Raw genomic sequence first — 25,259 nt, forward strand, 5'->3', positions numbered from 1 at the left:
ATTTATTAGAATGTTGATAATACTGTTTTTATCCCCTACCTGAGATTCATTAATTTAAAAGTCATACATATCAATCATGGATGTAACACATGCAGTGGGAGTTTTTACATGCATGAATCGAAGAGACTTGATTTTTTGGTATAGTACATTTTATTTGTCAACACTTTACTTCGGCAAAGCTAATCACTTACTTTGAGCATATTTTCATGATTTCTCTTAATATTTATTTATCTCTTCTATAACAACAACGTTTTTCTTAAACCTAGTAATGTATTGAGCATTGTTTGTGATTACATGTAATAGTTGTTATCTTAATCAATAAATCTGCTTAAATACATTCCAGTTATATTTTGCATTGTAAATGATACCCCACGATATTCTCTACTTTGTCAAATATTCACTGCAGAATACGAAACTGTTTGCCTTTATTACATGTTTGCCATTAAAATTTATACACATTACAGGTATAACTATGCCAATGAAGCTCTACCTTGCAACAGTATAATCGTTAACCAGCACAGTGGTATGCCTTATATCTTATATATTCAACCTAAAAGATAGTTGATGCGCTGTAAGTAATTGAAAAATATTTAATTTGTTTTAGGTAAAAACTTTTTCTTCACCATGTTTTTTTCGTAGTATTATTTTGCTGGTTTAGCTAACTCAGAAGCTCAATTTTACCGATTCATTGCATTTACCCCGCAAAGCTTGTTGCGCGTTAAAATTGAATCTTTCTAAATACCTATAGTGATAAAATTTTTTTTTTTTAATTCCTTTGCGTAAACATATAACGTATAATATATGTCATATATTCATAGCGATATGTTACCAGATGATATATTTTTTACATTTATTGTAGCTACACTCTTATTGTGTCACAATTATTGTGTCGCCTGTAACAAATAGGTAACGATTACCTAAAGAAATTAATGTTTGTATCTTTTAATGAAATGGGTTTTTCGCTTTTCCGAAATCCTACATGAATGTTCAATCAACTTTACTTCGGACACTATACAATTGAGACATAAATGCGATGCAGATATGTAGGTTTCATATGATTTATGACATTATGTGAATTCATTTTACTGATTCAAAGTATTATTACGTATCATTTGGTAAAACTTAAATACAAAAATAGTCGCGTTCATAGGTCTACCGAATTGTCATTCAATTTCTCGAGTACTGATTCGCTATTCTAATTGTACGTGATACATAATTACCTAATACGGAAATATACTGCAAGACACATACATTAATTTGTTATACAGTTGCGGGGTCACTTGTTTCAAGTTCGTACTAATGGGGGGGTTTGACAAAATACTCACATATATCTCAAATTAATCCATGATGAATGATACTGTATTGTATGTGTACTACATCGATGAATAATTTATGTTACGTATTTCGATAAACTCGGTAAGCTTGATCGAAGCCTTTCGTATAAAGCACCAGGTCGAGTTACTGATTATTTCTTCATTTTTATTTTTTCCATTTTTTATGTCATTTTTTTCTTTGTTTTTTTTTTTGTAAATTTAAAAATTATTTACCTATACCTAGATTAATATGCTAATTATTTGTCTGCGTTTGATTATAAGCGAATCTCCGATTCGCAGAGGGCAATTCACCAATTACAGAATCAACTGGAAGATCGATGATTCCCCTCAAATTATACCTATACATATTTGTATAATAATGATTTTATTCATTCTTCAACGATGAATTTTTTTTCACGCTTTTGTTAAAATCAAATTATCATCTCTTATTGATTTCGTTTCAACATTTCGATGATAATAATCATAACAAATACTATACACTCGATCGTGTAGGAATAATTCCATGTAATTGAGATTTTTTTGGATTGCGGTCAAAACAAGTTAATTGATACATATTGAGGAGTTGCGATATATCACGAGCAAGAAAATACAAAAAAAAAAGATGAGAAAATTCTTGCAACAAAACACGGAAGTATTGACGACGACGACTAATATCAATTTCTTCTATCAAAAACGTTATTTTAAAACGTTGACCATATCAAAGAGTGGGAAATAAAGTCACGTTGAAAATACATAAAATCAAAAATACTCTGTGTACTTTTATGTAGTTCAGAGTAGCTGAATTTCGTGGATTTCGTAAGTCATTGTTTTGGTAAGCGTTATCTCTTGTCAACGGTACGCGAGGATCCATAGTCGTCGTTGTTTGTCTGTTGTACACCAATCGTGATGTACTTTTTTGCATAGCTGGTGTGCTCAGCTGGTAATAGACGTGATTATGTAGCGTTGATATCTGTGATAATTTAGACTTAGTTTTTCCAACCCTTTTCCAAGTCGACGACGTTGACTGAGTTGGCACAGTAGCTCTTTCTATTTCTGTAACGCAATCAATCGGAAATTATATAATTAAACAATCACTATTTCACATTTAATGCAAACAATTAAATCTGAAGGAACCGCGCGTGTCCAATCAGCACGTGAATTGAATTTTTATTACTTATACCATTTACCTAATGGACCGCGTAAAAGCTTCAAAGCTTCAAACAGTGACGAAAACGAATCGTGTGATTTTTCTTTTGGGTAGTTGAAAAAAAATCATTACGATTTTATATCAGAATCTGAATCGGCACACCGGTATTAAATTAGGTTTGGATATAATTTATAGAATTAGCGCTGGAAGAACCATTTCATTGCTATAAAGGAGTAAATTTCAAGAGACCTATTTTGTGGCGCATCGAATTTCCTTCGAGAGTATGTATTTCATTTATTTGAACATTGTTATTAGTGTCAGTTACAAGAATCCAAATTCAAAAAACGAAAATGGCAAAATACTTCAATGTTCAAGGTACGATTGCATAGGAACAGCTAGTTTGACGACAACTTAAAAACAGAGCTTTTTTGTGAAACATTAAATTTCCTACGAAAAAGGTCCGTCAGTTGATTTCGCTTATTGCGCCGGTTCGAAAGATACGAGCATAGATATATGACGAGTCAAGAACTCGCTCGGTAAGAAAAAATAAAAAATTGCGATGACCTCTTAATGTTGACCTCTTAATGTTGATATTAAGAGCCGGAATTTTCAGAATAATGTCTTCGTCGGGCCAAATAATATTTGTGAAGTACCGTAAGAAAAAAAAATAATCGATTTTTTTGGCCCAGTCTAATACATACCCATGTATACACCACAACGCTCGGTTTGATCAATAAAAAAACAACTCATTTTCTACGGAAACTTATCAAAATGATAGAGTTTCATAATTTACCGTATAGTCTGAGGGTGGCTTCCGCTTTACCCATGCTCGACGTAGCCGAGCAAGTGTATTCGCCCAAATCAGCCTTCTCCAAGCCTTTAATCTTCAATTCGATCGTTGTTTTCCATTCTTCCTCGACATTCTTTTCTTCCTTTATTTCGTACTTTCCGCTGTGTTATGTAAGAAATATTTTCAAATCACTCCTCTCGGCCATGCAATGTACGGAGGGGCAGATCGAGGGGGAGGATATTATTTTTGAAAATTTACAAGGTACTGCATTGAATTCTCAAACCTCACAATCGTTGGCCTGGATTTGCATCAACGTGATCTGAATTTCTGGAATAAGGAAATACCAAGCGCACCGCGCGGAGTTTTGTTTGGCGGAGATATTTCGTTATACCACAGATACATATATTGGTTACACATTTTTTATGATAATTTCAATATTATGCATGTCTCAGGATTTCTCTCGTTCTCAACTCTTCGATTTTATAGGTACTCATTATATACATACCCGTGCATAATTACTACGCCGTCCCTTCTCCAAAAATTAATTGTTTTCGGAAATGCTTCGGTCAAGCATCGAAGTGTAACATCGGTGCCAATAGGAGAGCCTAAGAGTTGATCTGGAACCGTAGCGCTTGGCGGGACTACGTATGAATTGAGACAAATAAAGAAAATATGATGAAATTGCCACAAATATTATCTGGTATTCTCTTATTTCTGTACATCAAGATATCGTTGCCAAATTACTATATATTTTAAAATACTCACAGTTCACTCTAAGGTACACCCTTTTGCTCACTCCTGGGGGAACTTCGTTGCTTGCTATGCAAAGATAAGCGCCCATTTGCTTTCTGTCTACTCTATTCAGCTCCAGTCGTTCCCCGGATAAGCTGTCCACTGTTTGATACAAAGTTTGGTACTAGCTTAATAATTTTCTAGCGTATCATTAATTATTCTATACACACACACACATGCCGCCCCACTATTATAATAGTTGTAATATTACTCGCTATAGGATGTTCGTACCTGATGAGACTATACCTGCTTAAATTAACGGGTAGTAGGTCGCTTTAATCGAAGAATGGTGGAAAGCAGGAGAAAAAAAAAAAAAATGAAAAATCAACGAAATTACGTGACTGATATACGATTCGCTGTTAACAGACTTATTACCTGTGTATTTTTCAGTATTTTGTTTTAGTAAAACAAATTATTCTGTACATATACATGCATATTTATATACACGTTTTGTCGGATATAAAAAGTAATCCTTTCTCTAAATTGTACTAACAATGGGTTAAAAATTTCTACAGTGCACGAATTTTCCTCGCGATAATTTATAGTAAGGGGGTTATATTCATTTCGTGTACATAGAGTTAGAGATACTAGCGTGAATATATTATACATAGGTACATATAAATGCTAGTATATACCCGTACTTATGTATACTTGTATGCAATCACGGCGCATCCAGTGCTCTAAAGTCGAGATTCAACACATAGCGCGCTACCCTGCGCTACCCGTAGCAACACTCCCAGCAACCCCCATAGAAATCCAACGGTGCGGCAAATTTATAGGTTGACTTGTAGGAACTATAAACTACAGCTAAAGCTAGGGAACTGGGAGAGTGGGCAGTTTTCGAATACATGTATTTCGACTACGAAGTTGAACAGCATTTTCTATTTCTACCGGCTACTGGTGTAGTTTATAGACCTGTAAGCGTATATGTATGTATACACCATATACACACTTGGTATGTACGTAGATTGTACATATATTTCGTACGTATATACGTATCAATATCAACTACAAACGAACAATAAGCGAATTGGACGTCATTTGATTTTTATTCGACCATCGTAGCCGGCGGGTATGAAGCAAGATAGCGAACGTCGACCGGAATAAATGGAAAAAGACGGTATGAATTTACAAAAATTGATCCATTAAACCGCAGCCCATTTCATGCTTCGTGAGTATACGCGTGTTTGTACCGGTGTTATATACGAACATATATAGAATTGATGCATTTGGTATAGCTGCGGTAATAGATTTTATCAAACGGGCTCCATTTGAGTAGAATATCTACACATTGCGTCGCTTTGTGAGATGAAAATTTATCAGAGTTACACGTCTCTCTTTCTCTCTCTCCATGTATGTGTATGTTTATAAAAATCATATATTCTCTATAGGTGTAAATTGTACAGCTATACATTGTATATGGATCACGGAGTTATGTATATTTACGTCGATAATGTATATATACGTGAGGTACTCCCGCAAATTCACCGATACACACATTTGAGCGATTTCATGGTTGAAAAATGCCGGACGGAAATTGGCGAGATGGAGAATAAAGTTGATATTTGCCATGACAAGGGCAAATATCCGAAAGGCAAGATAAGTGAATAAAGAAAGAACAGAATAAATAAAGAAGGATGTAAAAATGATAATAAAAAAATGAAGAAATGGGAGAAAAGAAAAAGTCTGATATTTTTTGACATCCAAAAGCGCCAGTGAAATCTAAGTGAAGAAGAATTGAGAGGGATGGGGGGGGGGAATAACGTCGATTTCAAAATTTGTCGAGCCTGCGAAATCGACTTTTACTCACCACCCGACATGGGCAGATAAACATTCATCTGGTATTCCATATACATATACGTATACATCTGACTACCCAATAACTACGTATAACACGATATACGACATCGATATCCACCGATTTAATATAGGTGTACGTATACATGATTCACGTTTTAAAGGGTTTCTGGATTTTCGTGCATGGTTTTTAATTCCAAGTCTCACACAGAAAATTAATGATTGGTTACGAATGATATATTATCCGGGGCTCGATAAAATTCATTTTTTGTCTAAAAATAAAACGCTATTTATTATGTATTCATTCGTTTTTCTTATCGATTGATCGCTCAGAGTGTATAAAGTGTTCTTACCACTGGAAAAAATCGTGAAATGACCGATTATCAATATTCTAAGCCAAAATCTTGTCTGCAGCTTATTCGCCAATTAAGTGCTTGGAATAAGGATACAGAAGTCGGGCGAATTAGATTTTACCCAAATTCCACGATTTTCGTAAAGAAATAAAAATATCAAACTCTTTGAACAGTTTCCGTAAATGACTCCGGTTGAAATTTCTTTTCTCTTAACAAATCGGTTTCAAATATGATCTGGCCTGGATACGTGTGCGGCACGTGTATATACACATAACGTCTGTCCGTGACTCCCGATTGCTCACCTTGCTCCAATTGTTCGTGCAACCCTCTCACCAACATATTTTTATTTTTTTCGCTCCGCCAGAGTACTTTGGGCGTAGGTCGCCCGGAAGCCTTGCAAGACAGAGTAGCGTTGTCCCCCTCAGAGACTGATACTTCGCCTTCCGAAGTGCCAGAAGTCAGAATATCCGGCGCCACTGTCAAAATAATGTGCAGTAGTTATCGCAGTCATAATTATTTACGGCAACACATCGTGCGGACTAATTTCTAACATCACGCCCGTTTGCGGGTCATCGTTACAAATGCTCACCTAACACGTCGACGCAGACTAGTTGACTTAACATGGGTTTCGTGTTTAGCTGGCACATGTAGCAACCCTTGTCAGCTTCCTTTAACATCTTGATGTGCAACCGCCAGGTAGTTTCCTCTTCTTTTCGCCACTTCGTTTGATTTTTTATCTTGCTGTTCTCAAGGGATATGAAATATCGGGCCGAATGAGTAATGATACGTTGACCCACCGACAACACTGTTCCATCTTTTTGTTTTAGCCAGGCAACCTGCCGTTCGAATATTAAATAAGTAAATGTACACTGGACGAGAGTATCTTCTCCTTCTCCACTCATTGTGCGGGTTCAATTTTTTGATATCAAAGGAATAGGTAACTTCTCATGTGATAAACCCATTATAGACCGCGCCGCCCGGTACCCGTTGGAGCGATGCTCCGTCAAACTCTTTTATGGATAATTGTTCGAAAGTTTTATTAACCCGTGTATACATATATGTACAACTAGCGATATTAGAAACTGTTGGAGTAGGTATATGTAGTACTGAAAATTACGTAGGAGACAGATCAATTAATTTTTCTCGACACAACGTAGGCATGCATACATATAAGCGTAGCGAAGTAGGGCTGTATTATACGCCCGAAGTATGCGTAAGTTTGACATCGTATTGTCCAACGCTCCTTCTCGTTTTTCTTTCGATCCACCATGTTGCGCCTCATAAATTGTATACCTATAGGAGTTTGTTCGGGCATGAGATAATCCGGGCGCGAAGATCTGGTAAGGGATAAAATTTGGAAACTTTTAGCAAGGATCAATGAATGCCCTGTACGCGGATAAAAAGGGAAGGCACAAAATTCCTTTTATTATCCGGATTGCTTGATGTTCGCATGTTCAGTTTTACTTTCGAGCCAACGAACTACCACCTCCAAGGGTGGAGATGATGATTTTTCTCTCGACATTTAAATTTCCTCTAACACTCCGACGTTCCTTCGACCAAACACATACGCACAGAATCATCGGTGTGAACCGAAATCGCTCATTCTCCCTCTCTTCTGTTTGAAATATGAGAAAATTGTGGAAGTTATTGTTGGAATTGCGAATTGAGTGGACTGAAGCTGGTCGGACGGTCTCTGCGGTGTGGTATATAAAAAAGTGATGTACAATGCACGACTTATGCCACCGCGTGTACCGTAGCTGTGGTTACGACTGCAAGTATATTTATCAAAGGCCAGGGGTAAAACGCTATCGTTAACGAAGTGAGAGCAATGTGGTACACAATGTACGTACGAGTATACACACGAATTATAATGGTGCGTTTCTCGCGATCCTGAGTAGCTGCGACTGCTGTACAAGTTTGCGATTGAAGCTTACAAAGCTACAAAAAGCCGGCGCATATCTTAACATTTTTCGGTAATATCTTGAGAGTCCCTTGGCCACGAATCTACGTTAGCGCTAAGAGATTGCTCTTCCCCCTTTCCATTCCACTGTAATCATGGAAACAATCATCTATACGTCTCTCTTTCGCCAATGGTAAGAATATCCGTCTCTTCGTTTCTCTCGCCTCAACGGCGCGAGCACCGCGCCCGGCCGCAACGGTCTTCTGTCTCGCTTCTCTCCATAGCAATCACCGATTTGTCTGAATAAGCCCCAGGCAAGTAGATGCCCGTGCCAACCCCTGGGAATCAAGATTCCCTCATACCACCGTTCCCCCGCTTCCTGTCCAACTCCGCCGCGCCGTCTGCCTCCAACCCCCTTTCCTACATCCTGTATATACGTATACATGGTATATACCTATATATATACCGCGCGTTATTCACATTCATCGATGTTTAACAGGCACAAAAGTTGCTCCTCCGAAACCTCCGGACTGAATAGTAGACGCTATAGTTCATACCTCATCCTCTGTTTATATGTACATGGAATATATACATTAACAGTTACACACAGACGGTGTCTTTGGCACATGATGTATTTAAATGTCACATCGCAACGTTCGTCCGTACGAATAACCGTTGACTACAGGGGATACTACTGTCTACATGACGTTGTGAACGCATGCACATACACGTGCCTATTACAGGAGTGTAAATAAATACAATAACATCACGCGACCTTCGCGGAGCAGAGCTACGTTTTTACTTGTAACATCGCGTCAAGCGATGAGGGTTAAATTAAGAGTGAAATCACTCGAGTTATACACGACTGCGTATCTTTCAAAAAAACAACTTTAGCATATTTAGACAATTTTTTTTATTCGATTTATTTGAAACTCCTTGGGGCGGAAACAACAGCTAGATGTAATGTAATATACGTGAGTATATTGAGGGAAAGAAAGCGAAAACAAAGATATCGAAAATTTCGAATAAGTATTTATGTGCGTTAGCTTCCAGAAGCTCCCACGACCGGTGAATCTGGAAGAGTGAAACGCCACCCGGCTTCAAGGATTCAGGTTTTGCAGTAGCCTGGTTGCGAAAATTTTTCGGCGACGGGGTTTCGTGAGTAGGTATACGATGTATTTCATGTATGTACGTGTATAGGTATATGTACATATTTTTTTCCTTTTTTTTTTTTTTTTATTTCATCCCTCATCCCTCATCCATATATCCCTATGCCGAGGTCGTCTTTACATTATAAGTATATAGGTATACACCTGTATAGATAACTGATGTGCTGAGCACGAGGGTGGAAATTTACGTCGTTTAAGTGACACCCTAATACTTACGGGAAAATTCGATATTCTTTTGTTTTCTTCCCTTTTACACCCCAACTTCATATACTAGGTATGATCTTGTCATGGAAATGTAAAAATTTCGCCAATTACGTGTCTCGCGACAGTTGCATTGAGTTATTAAGATGAAAATCAACAGGGTCTGACCAACTTCTTATATACCTAAACTTACAATTAGCTAACCGTTTATTTTTCGAGGATACACGAAGGTGCCTATACCTAAATGTCTTTCGGCGTAGTTATAATATATATGGGTCGTATATACATGTATATCGTGTCAATTGAAACCGGTTCTGACCCTCGGTATATTTTATTCAATAGAAAAATATCGAAAAGCTTGCTCCTCATTTCCTTCCAAATTCCGAAAAATCTACGAGAGCTTGGGACATTTCGGATGATTTTTAGGACACTGGAGACATATGTTTTTTCAGGTATGTACCTTGTTAGCACGTATCTTTGAAATTCCATTTTCACCTGAAAAATTACACGGAAAAACCAAAAAAAAAAGAAATTAAACACTAACGAGAGTCGGACTTGATTGGTTGCGAGTGAGCACAGATTGCGCCATACATAATACTGCCGACGATACTCTCAACTTATGTCTGATAATTCCCGATTACGTATACCTATGTATATCACTTCTCAGTTGCGCGTGGAGCAGAGCAGATGGACTTGACAGCTTATTATCTCCATGATTTTATTAGTCGGTTCTCAGAAAGATTTCTTCTTCCGCCGTGCAGTTCGTTCCTAATGTTCCGCGTGTAATAATCGCAATTATACGCGATTTCTTTTATCGACAATATACCGGTTATCGTTTCTTCGCTTCATCCGGTCGTATAGTATAGTTAGATAATATAATTTATGAAACTCACCTCGTAATTTCCCAGCTTTTTTACGGTGCAGGATAAAATGGCTTCTTTACCGCTCGCAACTGTCACGTTTTCGATCGGTCCGGTGAATCCTGGCAAATCTGAAACGGTTGGAAATTAATGAAATCTTCAATTGTGGCTGGTAAATCTAACGGCAAAATTGTACAATACACCCGATCAAATACATCGCACAGTTCTCTACCGATCTATACATGTATGTACGTGTATCGTATATGGAGTCGGAGAGACCAAAGCTAACACCAATATACGCACATACACATTGTATATACCTATATAGCTATCGGAAGAGCAAGCCAATATCTTCCTCGAACCAATAGCTTTGTTTAAATCGATTCTGGAATAACACATCGATCGACGATTCTTCTTTTTTAGCCACTGCAACCACGAACGGTGCTAATATAAGCTTCAAAATTTGTTTATACTCGAAGTAATTTTTAGTTACCCCTAGGGGACCGGAAAGCTGTCAATTGTTTTCATATAATCCGCGTACAGATTCAATGAATAGACGCGAGGATAGACGTGTACACATATTCGCAACGTTACGTTTCGTCGGAGGGGTGGTAGGTATATCTATGTATATGCCATTCGACCGTACCGGCGCGATTTGTTTTCTCGGATTTAAGGCGATAAAGATAAAATTATGATGTTGAAGTTGCTTGGGAAGGAAGGTATTTCAAGCTGTAAAAAAGTCAAGGAAATAAATCAACGACCTCTACAATTTCCCTCGCGCTACGGGCGAATTATATTCGCCTCTCTTCTCCAAATACGCAGATTCCGCGATGTAAAGCTGGTGCAACATCGAATCGAAGAACGAATCTTTGCGGTGGTGCGGTGTACATCGATATCTTTACATTATATACATGCATATATTCATATGTGTCACGTCGAACCCTTTCGATTCGTGAGACACGCGCCCATATTAAACCAAATTATCTTCGGTTAAGACTTAAGACAAGCGAGTACAAACTGACAGGGAGTCGTGCACCTTCGTAATGACGGATAATCAAAATTCAGAGAACGTTCCCTCCCTCAGATTACGTGCTGCTTCTAATACCCTATATACCACATTGGGCTGGTGTTGCTCTCGGTAAATCCTGTGTAGGTACCACGGATACAGTGTATCGGTAACCCCCCAGTAACAAATTTCTCTCAACAGGGATTATTATACAGTCAACATCAATGGTCGATGATCATGATGATCAATGGTCCGTGCAGAGCTTTCATTGTCAGCTAGCTACGATTCTCCCCATTTCGATGTACACCTATCGACACGCTGTATATAGTACGCATCCGCTATACGCGTAACTCATATGCCTAACAAGATTACATATGCTATGTAGGTATACTTACAATCGTAGTACGCACTAGGCACGGTGCGCGATTTTAATTGCCGAATAAATCAAAGTTGCCTACGTACGTACATATAACTTGACTTGTATTCCAATTTTTCGCTCTGCGCGGGCGCGATGTACTCGTTTTTTTGGTTGTTGTTTTTTTTTTTCTTCTTCTAAATTATATACGATATGGTATGAGAAGATGTTTTCGGTGGGGAAAAGTATAAGGATTACAATAAGATATTCACCAGCAGAAACCGGCGAAGAATGGTATTTCAGATTTCCCGTGTCTAGAATGTAATATAAGAAGATATTCGTGGAAATAGCGACGAGGGCCAGTAGCGCACGCTGTGGCATCTTAGCTGCTCCTGCTGCCGCGCTACTCCTTGCATCACTTTTATTTTACGGCAGAAATATTCCAGAGAAAAATAATTCAATCTCGCGGGCTTATAACACGTTCGTCCTAACTCGCTCTCGTCTGGTGAACACACCCGCACCACCTTTTTCCTCCCGAAGGGACGATACGTACACACATGGAAACTACCCGTTGTACGTATAATCCGTTTTTACTTTCACATCATATATATACATACATACGTGATATTCGTGCTTATGTATGCGAGATGTACATAACTCATTCAGCGCGAAATTTCGAGTTGCGTTCCGAGAAACTCACAATTCAACTTACTCGATATATACAATTCCTCTTATAGACTTGAGGCACAACGTTCAACGTACTTCAAAAGTCACTCGATTCATAGCTCGACGCGTAATTTTATACGCGCACGTACTCGAGAGCCCTGATATTTCCGCTCGATCCAACGTCCGATAACATGTTCCACTAATCAAAGTCCTCGGACACGAGGTGCAGGTAAATTTTGAAGAAATTTAAAGCTGTCACCGATTCACGAATATCGAGGCGACGCAGACGATTGGGGAAGAATGGAAGATCTTCTCTTCTTTTCCATTATTTTCCCAATATTTGCCGGTGGTCTTTGAAATATTTTCGATCGCGCCATAGGGGGCCTTTCAATAGAATTAACCCGCTCTATCGCGGATACGTACGCACTCGCTATCACGCGTTAAACATTTGATCGTTATATACTTGCACCGTTTAATGTTTATAGGTATAGGATAAGTCCAATTTACCCCTGCGCCTCGCTCACACTCCTATGTAAGACTCCTGAGGATTCGAGAGACCCTTGGAGTAGCTTTAGCAGATTTTCAGGGGCTTGAGGTATCGGTGTGACGTTGAAAATTAGTCGTTTAACTTGCAAAATTGAGCGCAGCTTAGTTACCAACCAATAAGGTTCACCCTCAAGGGGTACGCCAGAGTAAAGGAGATGTAACATTTGCGAGGGAATATACACAATTTCATCTGCCTGACAAACACGACGAGTCTGTTACCTCGCTCCTCACAAATATTTGATTTTTACAGGAATCGTTCTCCGCATGTGTATACAATTATATGCATTTGTATAATGTGTATGTATGCGTAGTTGAATAAACGTTACAAAAGGTGAGTGAGAGCCGGTGCAGGAGTGAAAAGTTCATTTTAAAACTAGTAATATAGGTAGAACCTCATCAAATCCTTTGCCGTATGAAATTCTCATTTCAAGACTAGACTCCATCAACTTGCAACTACTCAACTCGGTTTCTACTGACTACTGTGTACTTTTACCTATACAGCAACAACTATTTTCCCCCGTATACGGTATCCGCATAGTATACATTTTACGTATTCCTATTTAAATGTACGTATAGACGTGCGGGTGTGTGTGTTTTTACACGTACACCACCGCGGCTCGTAAATGTATACCCATGTGGTTCAAACACCTGTCCTTAATTCAACAAACCTCTAAGTTTTGTCCGTATTCCGCATCTCACCCCGTGTCGTTATAAAGCGTCGGTGGTGCACAAGTGTGGAACTGTGCAGCAATCCCGTGCAGCCACGTTTTATAGGTGTGAGGGCTGCTCGCTAACAGGGGTGGATGTTACATACTCGTACAGGTATACGGTGCGTTTGTAAGGTCGCTAACCTGGAGAAACTTGCGTAAAGTTGTAAACTTGCAAACTACGATAACTTCTTTGGGGCTGGTGTAAGGAAAATAAGTTTGTCAGAGGTACTCGCTATTAAGCTACGTGCAGCGTATCGCGTGGCTTTTGTTGCCCCCCTCCCCCCCCCCCCCCCCCCCCCCTCCCCCCGTTTCGTCCATTTTCTATAACATCCACATCCGGTGATGTTCGCCTTTGCAGGACATACATACCTATGAGCCCTCGAGTTATGGTGATTGGACTATATAGGCGCAGTTAGCATACGAATGTCCGCTTCGTTTGTTTGCGGGCTCTCCCAGGACCCTGTTTTACATAGATATTGTGATATTATGCCGCCAAGGGAATTCTTACCTCAAATGCAGCCGAGCATCGCCGATAGAGCGAAGGAGACAAAATCATATGAGTACATAAGACACCTGCGTGAACAAAACTTCAATTTCATACCTACCCCTATCGCACGCGAACCCATATGCGATAAAGATTTCATGTATTTATGTATAATATACACGTCTACCAATAACTGTGCAAAGTATACATATATACATCCAAAATATAATTTATACGCGAAATAATTGCACGCTGGGTGTAATTTATATCGGCAATAAAAGTGTACATACTTTTTTTTTTATGAAATAATATCATATTATGGGTATGTAAATATTCAAATTAAAAATTATGTCTTTAGGGTACGATGTAGAAATTAGGTTTTTTTTACACAGCCTCTCGCCAGGGGTATATTACGTGTACCTGACCCTCCGCGAAAATAAAACAAAATAATACGTTAATACGCTAGTATTTTGCTGGACCAAATTTTGCTTTCATAAAATATCGTCGAACAGCAACCGAATTTCTTTGTAGCTTTATGCAAAACCAATTTTACAACTTGGTTAACAATCTATTTCTCTTCCTTTCTATCTACCGTGGAAATTGAGTACTAAAATTGCTCATCGAACTTCCTCATCGTATTCAAAATATTGGAGATTTTAAGATGCATCTTCGAACGTTATAGAATCAAATTTGTCGATGAAACATGTGCGATCTGACATTCGGCATTTTTTAAAAATGCAGGCGACTCTCGTCAAATCATTCTCCGCGGTATGAGTCGGTGGCAAGTTTTTTTTCTCCCATGTATTTATTCCCTCATCGTCTCTTCCGACATTACAGGTGCCAGAATCTTACAGAGTGATGAAACGTCAGAATTTTGAGTATCTCCAATTGAACCGGTACACATCCTTTCGGCTTGTGTATGTACACGAACCTAGGGAGGTTAATACTAACGCCTGTGTCAATCGATATAGGCGCATTACAGAATTAATTATGTTATGTAGAGTAACTACCTATACCCACACAATTTCCCGTATATACCGTCACCCTGGGACGTTCAAATAAGACGCAGGGGTGTCCGCGTGTGTACCTAAGTTGATAATGGAAGTATCTGATACAGGATACTATATGTGTTATATGAACTTCGAAACGACTTTATGTGGAGTTATAAACTCAGATCACCACAAACTTTGCCACGGGGCTTTATAACCAGCTGCGTGTACATTATATAGGTATATACTTTTAATATATGTAGTTGTATGGATTATATACCGAGCTAATAATCGGATAAACGTCCAAATGTTATATAATTACGTATAGCAAACATTACCCGTACGCAGCGGGCGGCGTCGATCCATTTTCATTTCGCAATATTTGACGTAAAGTAGGTATTCGGTAATGGGGATGATTTATAATAATCGGATTTACAGTCCATAGGCTACTGCATGTGGTATACATAAATAAATTTTGAAGTGCATCTAACAATATTACACGTCCGTGTAATATTGCTGATGCGAAGATTTTTCTAAATGAAATGTATAAATTAATTTTGTAGAAGTCCAAGTTTGATTTCAGATATACAGCACTGTACATACATAACTTATAAGTACATATACATTGGGCTGGAAAGGGGAATCAACGACAAAATTGTTTGCCTTCGTTCGATCCCCGGCTCACGACGAGGGCGGTGATGTTCAACTTGGACATGTTATTTAAATATTTACCAAGTAATCATATAATATTAATTTCTTCATTGATTTCATCCATTCGCTTGTATATCGTACATTTACGAACTTGCCTTATTAGCTTTCGAGAGCCAACAAATTGGATGTTATAACGCTGTTACCGGATACGGATGAAGAAGATCTTTTTCTTACAATTAGTTTTTTTTATTTTTTCACTTCTCGTTCGAGCGTATAATCGACGTCTGATATCTAATTTATCGTCAGTAATCCTAATCAGCTTTCGGCGTGTGTGCTTTCCTAATTATCGCGTGTAAGTGTCACGCATCTCTGATTCGGGAGAAAAAAGAAATAAGGGCGTTACAAAAATGAAAGAAGCGGGAACTTTTCAGGGTGAGTTGCACGGGTTTGGAAAAGTTTCATTCTTGAAAGGAACAAAGAGGCGCGCGAGGAGACGAGAGGCAGGAAACGGTCTACGGTGTAAACCCTCGCGTATAATGTTCTGACTGGAGGTTAAAGTTATGAGAAATGGTAATTAGGGATATCCCGGGTACCAAATCTTGCCAAATCTTAGCTAAACGATATTTTCCCAAGACCGTCGTAAAGCGAATAAGAAAACATATATAGGTATATATATGTAAACCTCATAGTTTCGAGCTAACCCTCGAGGCTCAAAAACCCCGACGCGTATAACAAAAGAAGAGGAGAAAAAAAAGTTGTGGAAAAACGAAGTTTTTAATCGTCTTTAAGAAAAGTTTAACGGCCGAACATCGAGGCGGACGAAACTGCAGCCAATTGCAATTAAAATGAATGTAAATATCGCGGGAAAGTTATCAGTTTATCACTCATCAATTGGCCGCGCCAATCCGCCGCGGCACCGGTACAGATTTCACTCCCTCTGTATGTAATACATGATGTGGGGTACATATATACACAATATGTACGTACTTACGTACACGTATACCCCTGCGAAGTGCGGTGGGTGGGGAATAAGGTATAATACCTGAAAAATGAGTGGAATAGATGGGAAATGTACACGAAGAGACCGGTAAACTTGTAAGTGGCAAAATAAAGTTCGTTTCGTGCCCGTGACAGTTTAATTAATATCTCTCGTCTTCAAAGGAAAAACTCCTTAAGCTCCTAGTAAACCACTTCAACTTTTCGGTCGTGTTTTTGCTACGATCTCGGCTTTACAGCTCATACTTATATATCTGACATTTAAACTCATCGTCGAATGCCTTGTGTCGTGTACTTGTCGCATACGCGCATACATTATACGTATTATATACCGTGACACGTTCTCGATCGTTTCAAAAATTGACGTGAGAAAGTAGAATCAATTTATACTTGGAACTTTTTTTTTTCTCTTCTTCTTCTCTACTCTCGTCGGTTCACAAAGAACGCATGCGGTGTGTTTCGTTTCCATATCTACATACGTATGTAATATAAAGTCGAACGTTCTAATTCCCGAAGCATTCGCGCGTGAATAATAATCGCGTTAAAACTCGTTACGGAAACAATGTTAAAATTTGGTCAAAGCTATTTTCGCACGAGTAAGGTTGAATAGTACGCGGGTAATATACGTAGCTTCGTCTATACTTAAAACATTAAAGCGTAAAAGCTCTCCAAAGATTGTAATCAACCTCTACGTATACTTGTACACACACAAGGAACGGGTGAGCGTGATAAGAGGAATGTAGCTGGATCGTCCGGGCTTTTGGAGAACGAGGCAGTTGCACCGTGCAGAGGAGTTGAGAGAAAAGCGATTAAGTACTACGATAAGTATCGTCAAGTTTGGATCGTTATGGAATACTCTGCGCTTCCTAGTATGCTGTACACGCGATATACCGTCTCAGATGCTCCGTCATTATCTTATACTTACACCAATAAATAGACTGTCAGCTTTGATTCCGATAATTAGAGGCATGGTGTACGTATATTTCATTCCAAACGTTCTTCGAGTTTGATAAAACGAGTACGATATTATCGTATACGTCAAGCCTGGCGAAGGGATTTTATCCTTTATTTTTTGCCTCCGGAGTAAATAGATTCGTTATATTTTGAACAAATTATTGCCACGGAGTATGATGATAGATTTTCTTTTAGAAAGCGTCACCTGAGTACTTTCTCAACTCTCAACCGTCGCTTTTATCTGATTGTGTGTATGAGAAAAAAAAAAGAAAAAAATAGAAAAAAACGAAACAAATAATGATAAAATAATAGCGTACAACCGAGTCGAAGCTGCAGTTTGAAATTTCGAATCGCATAGTCATAAGACGAGAAATACTTTACGGGGATGAAATATATTCTTGTATATTTTTATTTCATACAAGTTGAAGGTGAAATATAAAGTGGAAATAAACGTAACACCGACCTGAGATATCTATAGATCGAGGACGTTACGGAGGACTTACCGTTGTCGTCGAGTGCTTCGTTCGTTGCATATGGAACGGTATGTAGGTCCTTGACGTTGTTGGAACCCGCGAACCCAAAATCCAAGTTATGGTCCTCGAGCAGTAAACAGCATAGTAACAACCATGCCACCCTCATTCTGAAAACAAATCGAGACGCATTAAAATCCGGTATAATATTATACTCGTTAGCCGTTATGTATCCTTATGTACACACGTGGATATTGTACGTATGCGCGCATACTCGTGTACATACATACGTAATACACACACGCGATATATTACACGGGCCATTTGGCTGCGGGAAACTATGTAATATGCAAAAAGAAGGAAAAGAGAGAGAAAAAAAAAAAAAGGAAAAAACTAGTCCCCCACAGTGCAGCCTTCGAAAATATTTTACTTAAACCAGTCGTTTCAATCTACCATAAACTCCGCGAGACGTATATAGGTGTGGTTGGTGTATGTATAGGTATACCTATATACGTATATCGTAACGTGCAGGACCTTGCTGCAGAGGAGGCTATGGGGCGAAAATATAAGCGCGCGGAAAGAGGAAGTAAACGAAATAGGCGCGGAGGAGTATAAGGGTGAGAAGGAGCTGGAAGATGCTATAAAAGGCATAAGAGAACGATTTGAGTTTTCTTTTTTTTTTTTTTTTCTTTCTCTTCACTTTTTTCTCTTTTTAAAAGGAAAATCTCGTTTCTTCACTCGGACCCGAATCCCCTTCTTTTATCATCTATATATATTTTTTACTATCGTTATTATCTTGTAATCGAACACCCGAGGGACATAAACGGCCGGGCTTCGTTTTACGCTGTGTAATAATAAATACGTATTGGTGTATAATAGGAGAAAGTGAATAACGGAGGATAGATTATACCACACGCGAGGCTACGACCGGAGCACAACCTCGACAGTTTTTGGCGTATGAAAGTGAGATGAATATGATGAATAATTTTTGCGGTCATTTCGGGTAGGAGGGAGTTAGCCTCGTCGTCGGCGTCGTTTCAAAACTCAAGACTATCGCTTTCGTTCTCGTGTTTTATCTACGGACGGAAATAAAAGCGAGTCCGGTTATTTGTAACATAATATAACTATTTGGTTTACGCATACGCAAGTGAGGTATTATGCATATGTATGCATATTCGCGCGAATCTCTTATTCGGAAATGAAAGTTCTCTTACCTCTGACGTCAGACAACATCAAAACCCGTCTGCGCGGATCGAGATGAAACGAAACGTATAATCTACGTTGTTAAACGTACTTATATGGTATAAAGCGATACGTCGTATAAAGTATTTAGATGTAATGCGCACGTTGTTGGTACCGCATAGTAAACGTCTTTCATTGTCGTAATATTTCTATCCGAGGACTGCAGTTTACAGAGGGGCGAAGGGATGAGAAAAGAGTAGAAAAGAAAGCGGAGCAAAGTTTGGAAAAATCAGGAACACAAAAACAAACTGAAATAAAATGAAAAATGAAAAAAAGCAAAGTTCCGAGTTGCAACAGAGGTTCGTTTATGTCTCCAACGGAGGTTTTTATAGCCTGCGCGAAGATAAATTCTGATAACCCGGTACCGGTTCTGAGATTGAGAGTGGCCGCTACGGAACGCGACACCTTGACGAAATCGAAATTTGAAAGCTCACGCTCCAGGTGTTCGCCCGAATAATATTTTGAATTTTTCAACTCCCCGCTACAGGACGTGTAATAACGGGGATATATTAAATTTTTTTAATTTTCATCCTCTTCGCCAAACGACATCAATTACTCTCGGTACGTTAAATTTTACGCAAAACTTTTAGCTTTACGGTCACATAGGTTCGTGCACGTACGTACATAGGCGCAAGGCACCAAAGCGTAGGGTGTATACCTACACTGTTTGTCAACCCCGTGCGATACTCGACCCCTGTTACTGCAATGCCTGCCAGGCTGCTACTACGCGCTACACGTGGTGTGGTTGAGTAAAAAGTTATTTATTACATCTCGTAAATCAAAGTATTTATATTGATTCGAACAAAGTAAATATATGATATTTATCGTGTGCCACGTAGATGTATTTGAATTCGTTCGGTTGTGTCGTTACGCGTGAAAAACGTAATAACGTTGACCGTTTCCAGAATAACTGTTGCGTGAAAAAATTTTCACCGGATATTGAATGGTCTTCATTGGAATCGGTTTTCGGGGTTTCATACGTGTAGAAATATGTACGCCTACTGGATAATATGAAGCGGTTGAGAGTGAGCTTAACGTGGGATATGACAATATCTAATTTCACTGTTCACAGAGAAAAAAAAAAGAAAAAAAAAAAAGGAGAATAAGAAGACGAGGATAAAGACAGCTGACGTGAAGATGAAGCAAGGTTTCACAAAGCCCGCCGAGGAACGATAAGATGATCCGGCGAAAGGAGCTCTAACGGCATGGCAGAAGTATGGAAGTTAGTTAAAAGACTGATGAGGAGTTTTTCTGGTCACGTTATACACACTCGCAAATTTATGTATAGGTACGCTACGTATATATACGTATACCTGTTCACATTTATGTACGTAGGTACATAGTGCTTAAGTGATTACCGTCTTATACGGAGATTCGTTTTCTCATTACCGTGTGATAGTAAAATATTACGTTTTTTTTTTTTTTTTTTTTCTTTCTTTCTTTTTTATTTCTCATGTACACGGATTCTCTGAGGTATCACGGTATATATACGTAAATTGACCTGCCGATATCATTGGAGAACTTATGAATAACCATTTCGTGCTTACAACTGTCACATGATTATTTCGCGTCCCTGCCTACAGCTATAACAAAACTGATAAACACCCATTCAAGTAACTTTACCTTGCAACAAGGGTGTAGCATAGCTATATGTCTGATGCGCCGGATGCGATACAACGGAGATTTTAAAAGTGAGAGTAATTTTTCCGTCCACGTTTCGTGAATTAGTTTGAATAAATGCGTTGATTTTTTTTTAAATCGATCGGTTTGGAAGCCGGTCTGAAAGTCCTTTAGAACATTTCGGCTTTATCACTCATCGGTCCGGTGCAAAGACGGACGCATCCCCGGGCGTCGAGACGCGTGTACTGAGGTGTTAGCTCGACGAAGGGAGTCACTACCCTCTGATCAGCGTCGCGACGCCGCGGATGTTTTCAACCCCCGAGAAACGACGATGCGCAAGCGTGAAAACTTGGTTCCAAAATATAATATTTCATTTATTATGTACCGATACCCGCGTTTCTTTTTTACCTTCATTACAGCATCACGTGCATACATATACCGTGCATAACATGCAACCACCGTTATACCCACGTAGATATAGGATACATAATTTTATAATACACCTAGAAATGCACAACTTATAACCGCGGAGTACCGGAACGCAGAGTAGTTACGTATACGTGTATATGTACGTATTCTATCAGCAGTCTGTGTGAAATTAATAACGATGTAACACTCGATCCATTACCTGTTCCATCTCTTGACATTGTTCGTATGTATACACGTACGTGTAGCTAGGTACGTTCATCGATATATATATATATGCATTCCATACACGAGTGTGGAGATATTTCAGCGTTGATTAATTATTTGGAATTCATAGCGCACCGACACGCCGCTGTTGAATAAATTTTTTTTTCGTAGAGTGTGCGCATATAAGTTTTACAGAAATTTTACACACTGCATTATATTATACCTATGTTATATTATAGACGTACCGAACGTTATTTGCAGCGCTCGTTCTACGTACGAATGTACGAAGGGGTACGTTGCCGTATTCCATAGAGTGTCTAGACGCGTGAAAAAGAGTTGATATTTATTTTTTTCGATCGGTCTCTCGTCATTTTTTACTTCTTCTGTCGTGACTGCACGTACGTACTTCCGTACCGATATTATACGCACGTTCGTGATCTGTGTACGTTATCATAGCTACTTCCGGGAGTATCGGAAAAAAGTGTGTATTATGGGTATTTTTCTTTTACTCTTGATTTTTTCACTTTTTACGTAGACTCTTGTACCTTTCCATTTTTTTTTTTTTTTCATGTACATGCTCTTGCGAGGTATATTTCTATACGCAGGATATTGGAACGATCGTGCAAATAATATCGTACAGACTTGTATTGCGCAAATTCGAGGCTAAACAAGCATCACAGACGTACGGTGTGACAGAGATATGTAATTAACCTGAGACTTAGATTGACAATTAATTATTCGATTAATTAGTCTGCTACATAATATATGCAGGACGAGAAAATAGCTCAACGAATTTTGTGACGTAGAAGATTTATTTCGTTTAGTGACATTACGATCACGTGGGAGGATGATAATTAACGAGCAGTGCGTATATTCATGGTTCCTTATTGAATTCCTCAATTATAGTTGGGTTCGCGATGCGCCATTTTCCTCCGTTTGTATCATATCGATCCCGATCGAACGATCGTTATTAAGCGTCTGATGTTCACAAATTGATCACGTAGTCATATACTCTTAAATCGCTGGTGGGTATTTAATGTAATTTAATTAATACCGAATACACCATCTATATATGAGTATACAACTTATGTACTCGTTTTTAATGTGCGAAACTTTTCGCAACTCAAGCTAGTCACCCGCCTCTGAGCCGCCGCAAAAAAGTTTGACTGCGAGAGCTCAAGGTCTTAAGTATTGGTCCGGCTGTACGTACTCTGTTCACGTATACGCGCAAGTATATGATTTAATATTATACACATACACACAGTTGTAAAAACCTATAACGCAACTTTTGGTATAGACAAGGTACAGGTATACCTGATTACCGTAGGTATAATATACCTATAACAAGGGAGTTTTTGGGGCGTGAGAAAACGATTGAAACTTTCAGCTATATTGTGAAAACAATCGTAATTATACGCTCTTGGAGTTTGCCAATTATTATACATAAATACTGCTGAAACTCGAGCCGTGAACTATACATATACGCTTTGGTGTGTACGTATATATACCTATATCGTTTGTATCATATAATGCATGTCTATAAGAATAAGGAAAGTTGCGTAGTAGTTAGTTGGCACGCGATCTTTGATCATTCTCGTGTCTAACTTTTTACAAATGAGAACGCAAACCCTGTCGGCAATATTTCGTCAAACAATAGACTCGTCAAATATACAGCGATCGTGAGCTCGGTACGGTCGTAGATAAGGGGACAATATACTCACGTGACGCACTTATGGGGTGTACCATGTTAACTGTGACCATGTTCCGAACTCCGCTGAATTTCTATCTCTTTGGTCCTCTGGAATTTTTCTTCTTTCGCCGATGTGTCCTTCGCGTTACTCCTGTGAAAAGTATACCCTGCGACAATTTGCTTTATTTTATGGAGAAGCGGGGCAAAACGGGGTTTTTTCAGGAACGCGCGAGTTTGGCGAAACTTGAAGACGATGAAAAATCCTCATTCCATACGTATTTGAAATTAAAAATTTTCTCTTCTCAATCCAGAATGATGTTTGAAGTCCTTTTTGATCCTTTTGAAAGAAATTTCGAAAAATATTTGGAAATAAAAATTTTTCACCAAACTTTTCGGGTACCCCGATCAGCCCCGTTTACCACATATTGCCCCCCGTTCCCCCAAATTAGTCTAAAATTTGAATTAGAAGAAAAAAAAAAATTAGTGCAACGATGAAAATTGTGTAACTTGTTACGAAGTGATCCTGTAATCCCTTGTGTGAAGTCGGTCCGCAAATCGAAGAAAGTCAAAAGTGGAATTCCGAGGCGAAAACTTAGATATTTTTCAACACGTTCGAAAGACTGGTTCGTGTAGAAATTTTCACTTCAGAGGAACGATTCCGTCGACCAAATTAAGCTAGAAATAAACTCGATCGAAATATCTCTATTCTTCGTTTTCTAGGGCGATAAATTGGCGATAACTTGACCACTTCAACAGATATTTCTCAAGATATTAAAAAAAAAAAAAAAAAAATCATAATGTAATTGATGATAAATGAGACCAAAGTAAACAAGCGAATGTAATGAAGTGCGTAAGTCTGTCAATCTGTCGATAAGTCGCGTGAAAGACACTGCATGCCGTATAATGAATACATACAGCGTACGGATGTTTACGCACGTGTACGAAATACATTTGTAATATATTAATAGGGTTTTGTGAGGCCCATATATTTCATAAAATACGTGACTGTGCGTATTCCCCTCTGACCCGAGACGCTCGTCACCCCCAACTCCCTGCACCCTAAACCCTGCACAGCCTCGAACCGGCTTATCTTTGGTTCCACACGTGTTACTATCCCGAATATATAATATAAAACGAATCAGGGGCCGCTATTTTCCGGACCGTTTCTCGCTTATTCGGGCTTAAGCGCGGAAAATCGGAGATCAATAAGACACTTTTCAGTTTTCAGCTGGCACCGATACTCCGGGCTTCGGGCGCACAGGGGTACGGGTATTACGGGTACGGGGAGGGTATATACCGCGGGGGGAGGAGGATGGTCGACGTAGGGATGAAGGGGGTACATGGAGGAAACTGGAAAGGGACAAGGAAAAGGGAAAGGGGTATGCGCGGAAACTGGTGGTACTTTCTATCAACCGCGAGACATTGCAGCCATGTATTTCAATCCCATTTTATACACGTACGTACGTATGTATAAACGCACACGTGTACGTTACATGTACACAACTCGCTCGGTACCTTTCCCTGCAGGATACAAAATGTGGTATATTATTACGTAATACCACCTACACACACACGTACAATACCATTGCGAAATTTCTACCCCGGCGTTTATTTAATCATGCAATTAACTTGTCATATTTCCCATCCGAGGTGTACGTGTACGCCTCATTCATCTTATTTTTTCACCCATTGCCTGATGGTCTCCAAACATACGTGTGTTGTGTATCGTGCGAATAATATGAAATATTATTATACTTATGTTATTTACACCCCAAGAAATGGAATACACAAATCAATCGGAATAGTGTTGATTATGTACCAACTGAAATGAACGAGGTATATTCGACGATGGCGTACGTTATATTTATTCGTACGTCGTGATAAAGAAGAAATTATCTTTTTCACGTGCGCACTTGAGGACGAAC

At 38.9% G+C, this 25,259-nt stretch overlaps 1 protein-coding gene and 1 long non-coding RNA gene across 4 annotated transcripts; one reads left to right on the forward strand and one right to left on the reverse strand.

Annotated features, from left to right (window-relative positions):
- The first annotated feature begins 447 nt into the window (after nucleotides 1–447).
- Nucleotides 448–975, forward strand: LOC125501781. The gene is made up of 2 exons (XR_007279419.1): nucleotides 448–523; nucleotides 605–975. It is a non-coding gene; the product is annotated as an uncharacterized LOC125501781 (long non-coding RNA).
- On the reverse strand, nucleotides 636–23,719 carry LOC105686995 (lachesin-like). Of its 3 annotated transcripts, none has more exons than XM_048658464.1 (9): nucleotides 23,366–23,719; nucleotides 18,183–18,319; nucleotides 10,356–10,453; nucleotides 6,782–7,028; nucleotides 6,495–6,668; nucleotides 4,016–4,144; nucleotides 3,756–3,891; nucleotides 3,254–3,411; nucleotides 636–2,366 (listed from the first exon to the last, which is right to left on the reverse strand). In XM_048658464.1, exons 2-9 carry the CDS (start codon nucleotides 18,316–18,318, stop codon nucleotides 2,032–2,034), a joined length of 1,413 nt encoding a protein of 470 aa, XP_048514421.1. In that variant the 5' UTR covers nucleotide 18,319; nucleotides 23,366–23,719; the 3' UTR covers nucleotides 636–2,031. The 3 variants fall into 3 exon arrangements, with proteins under 3 accessions (XP_048514421.1, XP_048514417.1, XP_048514426.1); XM_048658460.1 differs by lacking the exon at nucleotides 23,366–23,719 and adding an exon at nucleotides 21,015–21,335; XM_048658469.1 differs by lacking the exon at nucleotides 23,366–23,719 and adding an exon at nucleotides 19,364–20,073.
- Nucleotides 23,720–25,259: the final 1,540 nt, after the last annotated feature.

This window comes from Athalia rosae, chromosome 1, assembly GCF_917208135.1.
Source record: "Athalia rosae chromosome 1, iyAthRosa1.1, whole genome shotgun sequence".
Taxonomy (NCBI): Eukaryota; Metazoa; Arthropoda; class Insecta; order Hymenoptera; family Athaliidae; genus Athalia; species Athalia rosae.